Raw genomic sequence first — 16,503 nt, 5'->3', positions numbered from 1 at the left:
AACTCACTCTGCTACAGCACCCAGGCAGCAAGTCCACGCGACCACCATAAGAAGAATATGCAAACTCCAAATATACAGGCATTGTCAGGGTGGGGATCGAACCCATGACCTCCTGTATACCAGGCGGGGTAGCCACCATGGCGCTATAGGGTTCCCCAGCCCTGTACTGGAGCATCCATACCTGGTTGCACTCACCGTACACATAAAACACTGACGACCACCCTGCATACTGCACCAATATCCCGGCCAAGGGCATTGCCACCACGGCTCCTGCATAGGAACCTGTAAAGAACATGCGGACACACACACAGCAGAAGCAGCAGTAACAGCATGCACACTGCGGCTGTTGGTATAGGCAGCAACAAGTGGCAGCTCACCGCCAATTTCAAGAGTGCCTATCAAGATATCATCCCGAAAGCACCTGATATCATCAGATTTCGCAGGCTAAGTGGGAGTTGAGCCTGGTTAGTTCTTGAATGGGAGACTGTCTGGGAATGTCAGGTGTTGTACGCTTGGGCTGCGAGGTGGCCAAGAGTACAGAAATTGATTATTTAATCTATCTGCATGGAGCTTGTGAGTGCGTTACTCACATGCCCCGGTTCACCACCGATGCTAAACACCTCAACGAGCGAATTGACCAAACATTGCAATGCAGGACCCTCCTGAAAAAAAAGTGTCATGACGCTCAACGAGGCTTTCCGGAATGGCAGGCATTTCCATTGTCACGAGTATGTAGGTGGCTTCTCTGAGATCATGACCAGCTGCCTTTGTCCATGAGCTCTAATATCCTGTGAAGAAAACTCACTTGTATCGGCATGATGCCCCCTCTTCCCCAAACCCCCTGTGTTATATCCGATTAGCACGGTTGCCTACGTTGCGTACGAAAGAAGTTCAACATACATACATACATATGTACATGTATATACCGTATATATTTCATTTAGACTGTTTAAAAGAGCGTTTGCTGCTCAATGTGTTATCATGGAAAAATGCTCGTGTCAATCAATGCCGTTCACACGTCAACTTTTTAAAAATATATCCTGGGTTTAAAACACCCGACAGTAAAACGCAGTCTTCAAATATTAACCAATCAAGCTGTCCGCCCTTCTGACTGAAGAGTAGTAACTTCCAAAAATATTGCCCTACTAATATATATTTTAAGTTATAAGGCAGCGTTAAATGCCAAAAAGATAGCCAGTGTTGTCGCTGAGCTTCCGCACCACTGCCAAAGCAGTTTCTTTATTGCCCTTGGTCTAAAATACACAAAATATGACTTTCAGCCCGTGGCAAATGACGAGTGATGTCTGAACCGGGCCTCGGCCGCCACGTCCACCCACCCAGCCCGCACTGACCCGCATAATGAAGCATGGTCAGGCAACCCCCATGCAGGCGTGGGGGGAGGCTTTGGATTGACAAAGCCATATAGATATATTATTATTTGAAATTGGAATTCACTTTTAATGGCCATGGGAAACAATCATTATCATTAATTGTTTCATGATGACGATGTAAGAACGAGGACGGTGCTGATTATGATGATGCTATAAAGGGCATGATGATTAAATCTTGACTTAAAGCTTTCGTGACTGCAGGAATTCCTATTATTTGGGTCATTCGGTAAAGTCACGTAGATAGGTTCAAAGAAAATAACAAAAAACGACGACGTTTCGATCGCAACACAAGCGGTCGTCATCAATAAAAGGGGGTTAGCTTCTCAAGGCAAATTGTTAATTAAGGTTTACAATTAACATAGCCCACATTTGGGCTCACATTTGGGCTATGCCGATTTTTTACTTTTACAAAAGTTTGCCTTTAGAAGCCAACCCCCTTTTCCTGCGATCGAAACGTCGTAGTTTTTTGTTATTTTCTTTGAACCTATCTACGTGAATTTACCGAAAGACGCAAAGGCATGACGATTATTGTTGTTATTTAATGATGATGTAAACATATTGGTGATGATGATCCTGATGATGTAAACATTTTGATGAATGATGATCTAAAAAGATTGATGATGATAACGACATAAAAATACTGATGATGATAACAAAAACCACACAGTCCAAACGACGAGTGATGCACAGGCAGCTGTCCACGGGCGACGCGAGTGCACAGGTGCAATGTGGCATTGGCATCTAATCGGATTTTCAGAAGTGCATTCACGTTGAAGCCCTTGATCATCTGCCTTTTCATTTTTTTCTCAAAGGCCTTTTTTTTTCGTCATCAGTGGGGTGCTACGTTTCATTTTGCTCTCTGATGGCCCCGAAACTCGATGCATGATAATGCAACGGCGTAACGCATCCCCAATAAGTGTGCATGCCAGAGTTTAAAAAATTGCATGCATCGTTGCGCGTGCCTGCACCGCAATGGGACTTAATGTAAACGCCGCCAATTGCGCAATCATACACAAATTATTATTTAACAATATCGCATTAGACAAGACATTTATATCCCTGCCTAAACAAACAGTCCTACGGTTGTGTTATATGGGATACCGCTTGAATGTAGGTGTCCAAATAACCACCTGCATCGAGTATTATAAATCAGACTTGCTATTTTTAAAATTATTATTGGGCAAACTCAACAATGATTATACATCCATAGATACAATGTCGGGATTCTGGTAAATCGAGGCAAGGGGCGAGGGGGTGAGGGGGGGGTGCCTTGGAGGATGTCTACCGCAGCTCTGGAGTGGAGCAATCGGCGTGAGACGGGTCGTGGGGCTCGCTGGACTGTGAGCAGTGGCAACGGGACCGGCGGGAGAGGGCGGGGGGGGGAGTTCGTCCGGCAGCTGGTAACATCGTGGCTGACGATCGTGAGATGGGCGATTATTGCGACTGTCACGATTCTTAAAGAAGGACCCGGTTAAAACGAAGAAATTACGCGGCTAAACGAAGGAAGGACGCTGATAAACGAAGGAAAGACGCAGCTAAACGAAAGAAGCCTCTACTCGACGAATGAAAAACGTGGCTAAATGAAAGGTCGCAGCTAAACGAAAGGAGACACAGCTACATAAAAGACAAAGCAGCCCTTGTAAGATACAAATCATCGCCGCCGAACATGCCAGGCGCTGCCCACGTGAGCTTTAAAGCTTCGCTAACGAGCAAAAAATAACTTTGTTGCTGTTGTTGTTGTTAAAGTGACTTTCACGTGCGCCACCTCTAACACTGGTGACGTCACCACAGCTCGTGGCTGTGTATGCGAACAATAGAAACAACACACACACAAAGCACGGAGAGCAGTCAACGTCGCAGTAACGCCTCTGTCGACCAAATTTGACATTCGACGCGGCGCGGCCCGGGTGTGTAACCACGAGACAAAGAAGGGGTTTGCCTTTGTTCTTTAATTCATGAGGGAGGGGAAAATTTTGTAACAAAACGAGTGGTAACTTGACCTTCGCTGCAACGCATACGTTCTATCGCGTGGCGTCACAGCCGCGAGCCACTGGCACGCGTGAGCCGATACTGCCACGTGCAGTGACGTCACAGCTGCGAGAGCCACTGGCACGTGTGAGCCTATACCGGCACGTGCAGTGAGGTGATCACGCCTCGTGTGTGTTATGTATCTGTGTGCATCGTATGTGTGTGTATATGTCTTTGTTGAACTTCTTTCGCACCTTACGTAGCCAACCGTCCTAACTGGAGGTGCGGGGGAAGGACAACAAACTAAACACAAAAAGCAGTGTGTGTGTGTGTGCCCGTGTGCGTGCACTATACGGGAGATCTTTGCACGTGTGTTGCATATGCCCACGTGCACCTATGTGTGTATGCGTGCCGTCCGTTGCGTGCATTGCTCTGTGTGTGCTTTCGCATTTGTATGCGCGTTTATACGTGTGCGTGCGTGCGTGTGTTAAGGCTTTTGGGAGGGATCTTTGTCTTTTGTATGCGTGCACGTGTGTGTGTGTGCGCAGGGCTTTCACAAATCCACGACGGGATACTCACCACAGAAGGCCGTGGTGGCCAGGCGACTGCGTTCTAACGGCGGGGCCCACTTGGCCCAGATTCCGTGGCAAGCCGGGTACGTGACCCCCTGTTCCACAGACGACGACGACGACAACGACGTTAAACATCCGCACGGCACCGCACGGCGCTCCTCAACGCACACGGGTAGCCAAAAGAAAGTCATCACAACCTACGAAGGGACATTAATCATAACAAACATTTTATTTTCGGTTAGATCGCGTAAATATAAATGTGTCGTTAACCCACCATCACCCGATACACCCAATCACTAAGGTTTGTCACGTAAACAAAAACGTGCAATTAGTTACTACTTCAGCACACCGCGTGTGTGTTGGGTACTGACTAAAAAATAACTGTTATCCTGAATAACATTGGTCGCGAAAGCCCACGTGTTGAAAAAAGAACAATTACACTCACTGTGCACATCGACATTCGATGTTTCCAGATATTGCACGCCCCAGTGAGGTGGGAGAGTGGAGCATTGATGCACTCTCTCCTCTCTACTCATCGATTTGACTACAATATGCCCTTGCCACGTGGGCCAAAAAAAAATGAAACAATTCGTGCAATTGCATTGCAAGATCCATAGACCAGCCCAGTGACCCTTTGCTTTCTTTTTTCCATCAGCAGCCAAGCCTGCACGGACACGTGGGTGAGGCTGCAGTGCTCGCTGCGACATTCTCGCAATGGAATTGAGTAAAAGCGCAGATCTGTAATTGCTAACTCGCTCCCCCCCCCCCCCCATTGCTGATGAAAGAGCCTTAACTAAGAGGAGCTATAGAGAGGGTATTTGGCCTACTCTTCCACGCTGGCCTGACGTTTTGAAAGAGGTGGGAGTACCCACACGTTACTCCATCACACACACACACACACGTGACTTGCCGATCAAGTAACTGTGGTGCACCCATTCAAATTGCCGGGTTGATGAGCCTTGCCGATTGTTTCAATTGCCACCTGCGGGAGATTGAATCGCACCGATGAACGGCTGCTTGCAAGTCCAGCGTGCCACTCATTACACCGCGACATGATCCCTCGTTTGGTGTACAGACAAATGCAATCTGTATTAACCGTGCGCCTTGAGGGGTCCCTCTAAGTGGCAACTTTTGTAAAGGACAGGTCAAACCTCAATAATTCAGCGTGGTGATTCTCAGGGAGAATGAGTGGGTCCATCCGCTTACACGGGCTCCGTGCCACAAGCCAAGCAAGCCAAGAATAGCTAACCATTTTAATCAAAATTGTTAATATTTGGCAGCGGCTGTTTAAATGCCACAAAGGCTCACATCCCACAGTTTTAAAGGCTATGTAATTAACATTTTTGTTATATATAAAAATAATGTTGTGCAGGTGTCAAAATAAATGTGAGCACACACTCTTGGGTGTGACTTGGACGGTATGAATATTGCAGTGTAAAGTTCAGCCCTTGGTCGCTTTACTGGTCGACGAATGCCTTCCTATTGCATGTTGCTCATGGGCAATTGTGACCATACTTCACCACGCTGGTCAGCGCATGTTGATTTAGTCATTCGTGTGTGGGGGAAAAGGAGGGCAAGCTGGATGTGGGACCCAGGGCCTGTTCAGTTATCGCTCCCCACTCAATGTTAAGCGTCACGAGGGAACCAAACTCATGTTTTGCCGGGGACACAGCGCCACATTATCGTGTCCCTTCTCTAAGAAGACAGTGTCTGTGAATGACGAATGAACCTCCAATTTCGGCACTCACACCTCCTCCAACCTCCCCGTGATTCTCACCCAATGTTACCTTCTCTACCCTGAACCCCCAACTCGCGATGAACATTGCCACGCACGCCGTGCATCAAAATTGCGTTTGTTCCCCTACACAGCTCATGAACGTTGCTGGGCACGCACGCGGCGCGTGTCGATACGCGAGTTGACATCTGCCAGTGGACGTTGGCTGCCGTGGTGCGTGACGGTCAGCGATTCTGGACAGAGGTCGATTCGATCTTCGGGCGCGGCACTTAACATAACGTGGGCAAGCTTCACTAACTCAAGTACCGTACTCGGCCGCCCGTTTGCAAAACCCCCTCCGTTCAAATGCTAAATTAGGGTTGTTACACATTTCACGCGCTTGACACGTTACATACGGGGTACACACACATAGCCAAAAGCGCAGACTCCCTTTAGTCGTAAGGCAAAGACAAATACTGTATCCCATGTGTCACCTTCAAGTGCCGTTAGCGAGCTCCTGAAAGTCCGGCATGGCACACGAGGAGGTGGTGTGGTCAGAGCAACTCCCAGCCGTCTTTGTCTCCCCACTGCTAAAGTTTACACGCCCCACCCAGCTCCTCATCAGACGTCGAGTCGGCCGAGGGAAGGGCAAGAAACCGGTTAAGATATCCATCGGAGACGCTGGCCGTGGCGCGTGAATGAAACTCCTGCGCGGCCGGAGTTCAAATCGAGCAGTGCGCTAACCGCTGCGCCACCGCTCCGTGCACTTACCTCGACGAGTCCCTGCAAGATACGCACGAAGATAACGAGGCCATAGTGCACCCGCGCCGCTGTCGGGATGAACATGTTCAGTGTGGACGTTAGGACGATGGCAAGGCCAAATACTCTGCGTCCGTCACACACACACACACGCAACCGCACACAATAGACAGATCACACCACGTTCAGCAGCAGCCGCAGCGTTGACAGCCTTATAGACAGACACGAGTTCAGACAAGAGCTTCGGAAAATATTTCATTATCTCCCTCTACGCCCTTAAAGGGGAAGGTGGGCAGGGTGGGCTACATCGGCTTTTGGCGGATCCAGACAATATTCGAATATTTTTTCAGAAATTCATCCCCGGGTTCAATAATGTTAGCGAGCACCGATTTGGGTCAGGCGGTATGGCGAGCGCTTAGGCAACGCCTGGGCCGCCTTTGTCTCGTCGGCACGCTGATGGTGACGACGTCACGACACCGGGTAGACATTTCAGGTTGAGTCCACAGAGGGAGGGGGGGGAGGGTACATCGTATTGCTGTTGGGTGGTTAGATAACGGCTGTGCAGAGGCTTTCAGTTGCCTTGATCGGGACTGGAACTTTGCTATTTTTGGGTGAGTGCAATCCTGCAGTGCAGTCTGTTCGTCACTGATGAAGATCAAATCATGGGTGGGGTGACCGTTAGCGTTGCATTGCATGCGTTGAAATAGATCGAGTCGAACCGTGCATGGAGAGCCTTGAATAATACTGGTCAACAACAAAAAACATTTTTTTCTGGCCTGGACTTTTGCAGCTGTTTTAGACTAATTTCAGGGTGCTGATTCCAAATCTGATCTCAGATTTGCCCTATCACATCTCATTTTTATGCTATCGGCATACCCCATTTTCATTGATTTTACCCGAAAATAACTCTGTCACTTATGATTGCAAGTTGTTGCGAGTCAGTGACTGCTTTAGTGTTAAAATATGGTGCTGTATTTTTAGGATAGTGTGTTTATAATATCATTTTATGTAGATATCCACATTTATTTCATATTTTTCTTCTGCAGTTTTTATTGAAAATGCAATATTTGATATCTCATAAACCTGATGTGATAGACAAAAACCGATGCCATTGGAATACCTTATGCCAAAAAAAGTGTGTTGACCAGTGTAATTAATCGATGTTAATGGGTGAATCGATGCGGCATTGGCTTCTCTAATCACGACATGACGTCACACTGCAATTGTGATAGTAAGAAGTTCCCGTGATGCAACTTTCGTAAAACGGTCATAATCCATCGCGACTCCGCTAACCAGATCGTGATTGTATAGCTGTGACAGCGCCGTGCGCGTTCGAGAGTGGATCATTCTTATTCTTAGGTTTTTTTTCGGTAAAGTCACGTAGGTAAAAATTTTAAATTAATAAAAGTGTAATACAGCAATCGTGCTGTGACGGTTCCACCTGAAGACGGAAGCTTGTGTTGCCTCCGAAACGTCGTTATTTTATTTTATTTTTTATTTTACTTTTTTTAATTTAAATTTTTTTACCTACGTGACTTTACCGAAAAAACCTAAGAATATGAATCCTTGCAGTCACGAAGGCTTCAAATCTAGAATGGATCATTCTTGGCGCCGCACAATTACCACGGAGGGAACGTTTGCGTCGTGAAATATTCGCACAGACGCATCTTTAATAATAATAATAGTAATTACTACAGCAGGGCGCTTGGGAGCGTTCATTCCACCATTTGCTGCGCCCAACGATGGGCGAGCATTTGCGGCGAGCTCAACCATTTGTGGATTTTAACAACTTCATTAACAAACGGTCGATGGTCAAACGAAGAAGAACCGATTACACGTCAGGAAATTGTAAGATACAAAGAAAAACCCCAACGCGATTTGACTGCAATATCTTTCGAATGAATGGGCACATTATTTGATGGTGCTGCTGCGTTGGCATTTGTGCACAAGCACCAATAACACAAACAACTCAGCACTGCGTGTGGCCTTAACAGAACAAATGAGTAATAGGCGACGTTTCGGGCAATTACCCATTTTGAATAGCACAAAGAGAGGCCAGATTATCCGGGGTAATGAGGGAGGATGCACAGAGTGGGTCAATACGTAGAATTTTGTCGTCTGTTTCGCTTGCTTCTTAAGAGGGATCGGATTTCTTGCCCACGTGTTCACGCCCACATGGGTACTGAGTCTCTGACCTATGGTGAGTGAGCACGAACAGCTAATGTAATAAACCAGTGCACGTGAAAGAAGATATTTTATTGTGTTATTGGGTTGTTGTTGTTGTTGATGTACGACGTTTCGTTCCTGTGTGCTGGGAGCATTCAGTTCCCGAAGAAGCGTACATCTCCGAAGAAAGCTCCCAGCACGTATGGGAGCGAGCACGTGGGGCATCGCGCCGAACAACAACAAGCGCGGTAACGATCCGTGAAACACAGAGAACGAAACAATGGGATGTTTATTCATTCATTTTTAAATATAGCAGCAGCCCCCACGTCCTTTGTACGTGACGGTCCGCCCGTCCCCGATCACCCTGCCTCCCCCCCCTCCTCCCTCCCTCTCCGCCTAGCACCCTCCCTTCCTCGCTCCCTCCCTCCTTTCATCCAGCCAGCCAGCAAAACTTTAATGTTTAAATCAAAATAACCGAGAGTTGACGATGCAGGAAAAAACGTCTTCGCAGTACAATTCTCAACGGTCACGGCGAGCGAGCGAGTGAGCGGTGTCGGAGCCACCTACCGATTGGCAGCGAATTTGTTGGAGATGAACCCTCCTGGGATTTGTGTGACGATGTAGCCCCAGAAGAACGATCCGTGGATCATCCCCACAGTCCCAGAGTCCCAGTTGAATTCCGCTTTCTGCAGACGCAATTCACACATCAGCGTTTGGCCCGTTTGTGTATACGCATATAAACCTAAATTTCGCTTTTGTCATCACACATGCAGAGCGTGTTCGTGTTTATATATGCGTGTGTGTTTATATATGTGCATGTGTGTGTGTTTCTGGGGAGCGGTAGTGTAGCGGTTAGCGCGCTGCGCTATGAACCTGGCGACCAGTGGTTCGATTTCCGCTCACGGCTAACACCAGTGACGATTATCTGAATCCGGTCCTGGGCCTCCCCTAGGTCGACTCAGCCTTAAATGAGTACCTGGTGCGGTGTGTAAACATCGCCACTGGGGAGATAAAGGCGGTCGGGCGTGGTGCTGGCCACCCACCCCCTCGTTCGTGTACCGTTCCGGCCTTCATAGGTGCTCGCGAACAGCACTTGCCCCTACAGTCTGTTAAGGCTATACGGGGGATCTTTGTCTTTGTTTCTCTCTTTAAACGATGGTGTAGCGATTAGCGCGCTGCGCTATGAACCTGGCGACCCGGGTTCGATTCCCGCTCACGGCCAACATCAGTGACGATTATCTGAAGCGAGCATAGGCCTCCCCTAGGTCGACTCAGCCGCAAATGAGTACCTGGTGCGGTGTGTAAACATCGCCACTGAAGAGACAAAGGCGGTCGGGCGTGGTCCTGGCCACCTACCCCCTTGTGTACAGTTCTGGCCTTCATAGGTGCTCGCCAACAGCACTTGCCCCTACAGTCTGTTAAGGCTATACGGGGGATCTTTGTTTTTTTGTATATGTGTGTGTGTCTCTGTCTCAACGCTTTTTGAACATCGTGAATGTCAGGTAATGTTACATATGTCACAGTTTTAAATATAGTGCGTTTAGTATAAAAATCATTAACAGAAAATGAAACAACCATCATGAATAGATTTGCCAAATCCGTTAGGATTGCATGTAATGGGGAGAGTCAATTTATTTGCATTTAAACATAGAACATTAATTGCCAGTCGTGTATCCACGCAAATACGTAGTGAAGCTGATGATTAACTTATAATTAAACATTTTACATCCTGCATATACACACACACATTTTGATTTATTATTTGTAAAAGTATATTATTGTAAACACACGGACACGTGAACCACCGACTCCGGTATAAGCATTAACAATGCATCCAATGTTGTTTCACGTTTAATTAAATTCCGAGATTCCACGTCGCTTGTTGTCCTGCGTAATTGTAAATATTTTTTTTATTTATGATTACAACCCTGGTCAAGATAATCACACTGACCATGCGCAGAAAGGAACAGTCTATGCAGTATATATATAGCAACTGCATACAAACATCATTTTCAGTCTTAATTTGGAGCTTTCGTGACTGCAGGAATTACTCTTTTGTTCTTTCGGATGAAGGTCGACCCCCCAACACTCTGAGGGTCATGGTCGTTGTTTGACCATACTTCACCACCTTGGTGATCGTGGGGTAATCGCTCGCCACTGATGATAACCGTGGCCAAGAATCGAATTCTCATCACCAGGTTCGTAACGCAAAGGTGTGTTTAGCCGCTGATCCAGACAACGCATGCGTGAGTCATTTTTGCCATTGCAACGATCGCCTCGCTTATCCAATCAACGTACAAGTATCACTTGACCTATTAAATAGTAATATTAACATTGCCTGTGTGGGGGCGGGAGGAGGTGGACGTGGGCTGGGTCAGGGGGTCCGCGAGAGGGCTTTTGTGAAGTATGGGCACTCGCAAAGAGCCATTATGTCAATCCACTGCTGGATGAGTGCCTCGCCATGCCCACGAGGGTAGTGGGGGTTTGTTTGACCATACTTCACCGCGCTGGTCAATGCTCGTTGGTGAACGCGGGGAGCATAGACGTTCCAGCATGGCGAGGAGGTGCTGACAATAACATATTTTGTCGCACTGTCCTCTGCATTAACCACAAAAAAAATTACGATACCCCCAAAGATATCTGAATGTCCAAGTTTCTCAAAATAACAAATTAACGAAACTAAGTAAAAATAGCAGTTCGTTTATGAATTATAAATAGGTTGCGCTGACGTGAGGTCTGGGGAGAATGATCGACGGCTGGGGTTGGGTATGGGTGTTGTCTCGCCCTAAGTCGGCGGGGGGGGGGTTAATGGAGCCAAGGAAGGGGGCATCTGGGCTCTTGGGGGATTAGAGCTGTGGGATTTCACTGACATCGTCTACCTTATACGTACGGCGTGTCGTGCAGTACGTACCACTGCTAATAATGGTGATGTCACAGTGGTAATTCTCTTGTGAAGTATATCGCCGGATTACAAACACGTACAACTGCAACGCTGTCTGTAGAAATGCCGCATTGACGCCTGCGTTGCGAATTGCTCATCGTAAAGGCGCGTGTGTGTGTGTGTGTCGAAACTTATTTCGCACCGTACGTAGCAAGCCGTGCTAATCGGAGGTGCGGGTGAAACGAGGGAATCTTCTCAGGAGGTGGCAATGGACACTGAATGCGTCAGGCATCGTCAGATATCGAAAGCTAAGCAAACGTTAGCCCGGTTCATACTTGGATGGGAGACTGTCTGGGAATGCCGCGTGATTGTGTGCTTGGGACTGGGAGATGGATAGACAATGGCATCCTGAATATCCTGAAGAAGAAGAATAATGTTAAGTTCCTGAAGGAGCCCCACGCTCAATATCAGTTCTTTTTTTAAATAACCTCCAACCTCCAATGTCGGACATCATTCCGACCAAAAACATCACGGCGGTAACAACCCGAAAATAAAAAAAACATACAAATCTGTATAACAGCGGCGAGCGCTCGCCAACGCACCTGCATGATGAGCTTATCTCCCGAGTGGTACGAGCTGTTGTTGACCATGTCCACCACGGCCACGCCGAGGTTGCAACGGATCCCAAAGGAGATGCAGAAGCCCAGGCCACTCATCACGGCGATGACGTAACGCTTGGGCATTCCGAAACAGCGGCACTCGCAGAGGGGCTCCTTGGGAGGCTTCACTTGCACGGGCCGCCCATCCTCGGTCAGTTCGATCTCACCCTCTTGCTTGGACATGCGCCTGCGTGTAGGTGCGTGGGTGGGTACGTGGGTGGGTGGGTAGGTAGGTGGGTGGTTGGGTGGTGGGTAGGTATTGGGTAGGTGGGTAGGTAGGTGGGTGGGTAGGTGGGTAGGTGGGTAGGTAGGTGGGTAGGTGTGTGGTTAGGTGTTGGGTAGGTGGGTGGTTGGTTGGGTAGGTTTTGGGTAGGTGGGTGGTTGGGTAGGTGGGTGGGTAGGTGGTTGTTGGGTGGGTGAGTGAGTGGTTGGGTAGGTAGGTGGGTGGGTAGGTAGGTGGTTGGATAGGTGTTGGGTTGGTTGGTTGGTTGGGTAGGTGGGTAGGTGGGTGGGTGGTTGGGTAGGTGGGTGGGTGGGTAGGTACAAGCGGCGTTAAATCATGCATGCATGTGTTATCAGTTCGGGGGGGGTGCGGGGGAGGCATCGTCTTATCGTCTTAGGGCAAGGGTCGGCAACCCAAATTTATCACGGTTGGCGGCACACTACGGTGCGAAAGAAGTTCAACATTAATTTGTTCGAATTTGGTAAAAAACAATCAATAACAATAAACGTCACAAAGCAGCCCTTGCAGCGCCACATGCGGCTCCGGAGCCGAAGGTTGTCGACCACCGTCTTAGACCGACAATTACATCGACAAAGATCCCCCACGTAGCCTTAACCGACTGTTGGGACAAGTGTTGTTATCGAGCACTTGTCATGGCTAACACGGCGCACGATCGGGTGGGTGGGTGGCCAGCACCACGCCCGGACTACTTTGTCAGTGCTGATGTTCTTCATGCACGAACCGGACCAGTTACTTCTTTAAGGCGGAGTCGACCTAGGGGATGCCCAGAACTTGTTCAGATAATCGTTGTCGGTGTTGGTCATGAGCGGGAATCGAACTCGAGCCGCCGGGTTCATAGAGCAGCGCGCTAACCACTACACTACCTGCTCCCCGCGTATGCAATTACAAACACACACATATCCAACACACAAATTGTCTTCCAGGACCTTATATATTACCACTGTACTGCAATCATATACAAGCCACACATATATCGATGTATATATACATCCAACATCTACATGCATACATCTTGCGTACGTTTCTGTATTGCAAGCACACGTAAGAACATATAGATTAATACATGCACAAGCATGCATACATCTGTTTACACATTCTCAATGTTGACATTCAAAGGAGAATTCAATGGACTGCTTTGTGAATGACAGCCTATCCAAATGTACAATAGTCCAAATGCATACAAATTTTAAAAACAATCATGTCGATATATTATAAAAACACGACATCACCATGAAAGCTTACGCAATAAATACATATAAATATATGACTAACGTTTCGAGCAATGGTCCTTTTTCAAATCGTCAGAAAAGGCCATTCATTTCTAGTGCACGTCTGTACTGGATATATATCTTAACCGTGTCCACGATTAATATTTTCGGCGTTGATTTGCAATGTTTCACGACAACAAAAACACACCCAGCGCACACCATCATGCTACCGCTGCACGCCTATCACGCGGCGTTAATGAACCTTCGTGTATGTGCGCTCACGAACCGCGGCGTGTGCGGGCACGTGGGTCGTTCATCCCGCCGTGGCTTTTCTCCGGGCCACCAGGGAGCCAAGCGCAGTGAGTAGCGGGGCACCCTCGGGATGGGGCGAGTCTCGAGACTGGGTCGAGGTTCTTCTGCTCGACAATTCGTTCCCATCGTGGACTTTGTTTCCAAGCGTGCGATAGAAAGCCCATTTGGGACGAAAGTCTCATTCGCAAAAAAATCGGGGCTTGGGGGTACAAGATATCTCGGTGTGCGAACGTTATTTATAACGTAAACGTTATTTATAACGTCATTTATAACGTTATTTGCCGGTTAGTATGGGGCTTGTGGTGATCTTGTGTTCACATCATTGGGCTCGTGGTGGAAATACCACATTCCTCATGTGGTATGGTGCGGGGGGCGGTTAGTGAACCCATAGGTCAATCACAGCTACCTGTTCCGCAATTTGGTATTTATTTTACCGGTCGCGGCGTGATGATGGAATTGAGCGCGAAACGTGTCCATGACGCAAAATAAAAATAGACGTTAAAAATCACTGCCAATACGTGTAAGAGAATTACTATTTTATATATATATCAAAAATAGAGCATTATTGGGCCCTTTTCTTTGTGAGCCCGGAACAAATCCCCCATTCCTCCTTCCCCCGCCTCCCCCCGCCTCCAACTGTGGACGGCCTTGGCTACAACGCCATCTCCCTGGGCACCCGGCCATCTATAAATAACATTGCGATTCATGTATTATGGCATGTACGTCTACAGTATGCACGCAGCACGCAGCCTCACGTTGTGTGTATATATATGTGTATATGTGTGTACACACAGGGCTTCATTTCTCATCAAATATACTCGGGGATCTCCAATACCACAGGGTAGCCCATTCACCTTCCGTTAACCCCACCCCCCTGCTCCTAAATAATTTCTGTACATCAGCCCCGGACAGCTCCCGTTGCAATTAGGCCTTACGCAGAGCCAAGGCCGCCTTCGCTCTGTTGGCAAACACACATCTATACTGTCTATACAGTATATATAATCTCTATACAGTATATATACTGTCTATACAGTATATATAATCTCTATACAGTATATACATATATACTGTCTATACAGTATACCAGAGGTCTAGGTGCATGTATTTAATCAACTGTGATATTGAGCACCTGGAAAGTCGTTTTTAGGCTGAATCGACCTCGCGGAGGACCAGGCCAGGCTCAGATAGAATTGTCTGTGGTTTACTTCCATCAAATCAATTGATACATGTTTTGATGTATACACCGAAATATATATGTATATAATTGAATAGACATATATACAGTATACACACTTGTATACTATATATGGTTGGCTACTACGGTGCGAAAGAAGTTCAACATATGTACATGTATGATATTTTTAAATCGATATCATTGTCATCAGCAGCAGCCACGACAGATCAAATCCACAGCTGGATGAAAGACCCATCTGTGAAGCTACTAAACATCTGTGGGAAAAAAAGAGCTTTATAGCTCATCGGATTCCTCCGGGATAAGAAAATGATCCTGATTGTCACTCCCAAAGCCGTCATCATCTCTACGATCCTGCGATGTTGATGAGCCACGCGGCCCCGAGACGTGAAATGATACCGACATCCGATCCTCCAAGTAATTTAAATAACAGTGAATGTTTTTTTGTTTGTTAAACAATATACATCTTCATTTATTTACATTTAGAAAACTTTGAATTGTACAGTAGCCTATTCTTTGAACGAATAACCAGATAAATTGCCCTTTCAAGTTTACATTGTTGGACGGGCCCGGTAGAGCATTTACCATAATCTCCCAACGGAATAATCTACGGAACGAAAATAGCCACGTAACCATACATTATTATCATTATTTGAAACTCGGTACTTGGATAATACAATCGTAGTTATGACACAATAGTACATAGGGGGGGGGGGAGCGGTGGTGCAGTGGTTAACGCACTGCGCTATGGGCCCAGTCAGTGGCGAGGGAGACATCAGTGGCGAGGGAAGGAGAGCGCTTGACCCCGTCCTGAGCCGCACTTTCACTAACCGGCGCTGACCAGCGTGGTGAAGTATGGTCCAACAACCTCGTGACCGATGCGGCAGGGATAGGGCCTTCATCCAGGAGTGTATTCAACAATTATATAACTGCAATGCTAATCGATATTGTCGAATAATAACGAGGGTGCTTTTAATGACAAAATAGGCTGCAAATTGTTAGTACGCTTATTGTATTTAATATATCTAATATATTTTGTATTGTTATATCGACGTGACTTTACCGAAAGACTCAAAGAATATGAATTCCTGCAGTTACGAAAGCTTTAAGTGAAATTAGTTTTACACTATAAACATATCGGCACATTATACAGCTTTAAATAAATACATACACGATACGTACTCTTCAGTGAGTATTCATATAGTGTGTAATTCATGTTGCGATAACAATATTACTGTAAATAACAACATTACGGCAAACAACAATATTATCATTTACAGCTCATTGTCACTCCACTGCTGGATGGACGTCTCCCGTCGCCATGTCCGTCATAGACGTTGTTTGACCATACGTCACCACGCGGGTTGATGCGGGTTGGTGACGAGAGGAGAGCGGGTGGGAGGGCGAAAATCGAGTTGAGCTCCAAAAATCACTCTC

General features: G+C 47.1%; 1 protein-coding gene across 1 annotated transcript in view; it reads right to left on the bottom strand.

Moving 5' to 3' along the window:
• Nucleotides 1-16,503, bottom strand: part of SLC17A6 (solute carrier family 17 member 6) — a 42,728-nt gene that overhangs the window by 17,842 nt on the left and 8,383 nt on the right. The window contains exons 2-6 of the mRNA XM_061566400.1: nt 12,054-12,297; nt 9,138-9,256; nt 6,417-6,531; nt 3,939-4,026; nt 196-282 (exon numbers count right to left, since the gene is read on the bottom strand). Coding sequence (XP_061422384.1) covers nt 196-282; nt 3,939-4,026; nt 6,417-6,531; nt 9,138-9,256; nt 12,054-12,297 — 653 coding nt within the window. The remainder of the gene's footprint in view (nt 1-195; nt 283-3,938; nt 4,027-6,416; nt 6,532-9,137; nt 9,257-12,053; nt 12,298-16,503) is intronic.

This window comes from Lethenteron reissneri, chromosome 37, assembly GCF_015708825.2.
Source record: "Lethenteron reissneri isolate LAM-NWPU_2019-01 chromosome 37, ASM1570882v1, whole genome shotgun sequence".
Taxonomy (NCBI): Eukaryota; Metazoa; Chordata; class Hyperoartia; order Petromyzontiformes; family Petromyzontidae; genus Lethenteron; species Lethenteron reissneri.
Note: the sequence above shows the minus strand (reverse complement) of the source record. Positions and strands in the feature narration are given on the sequence as shown.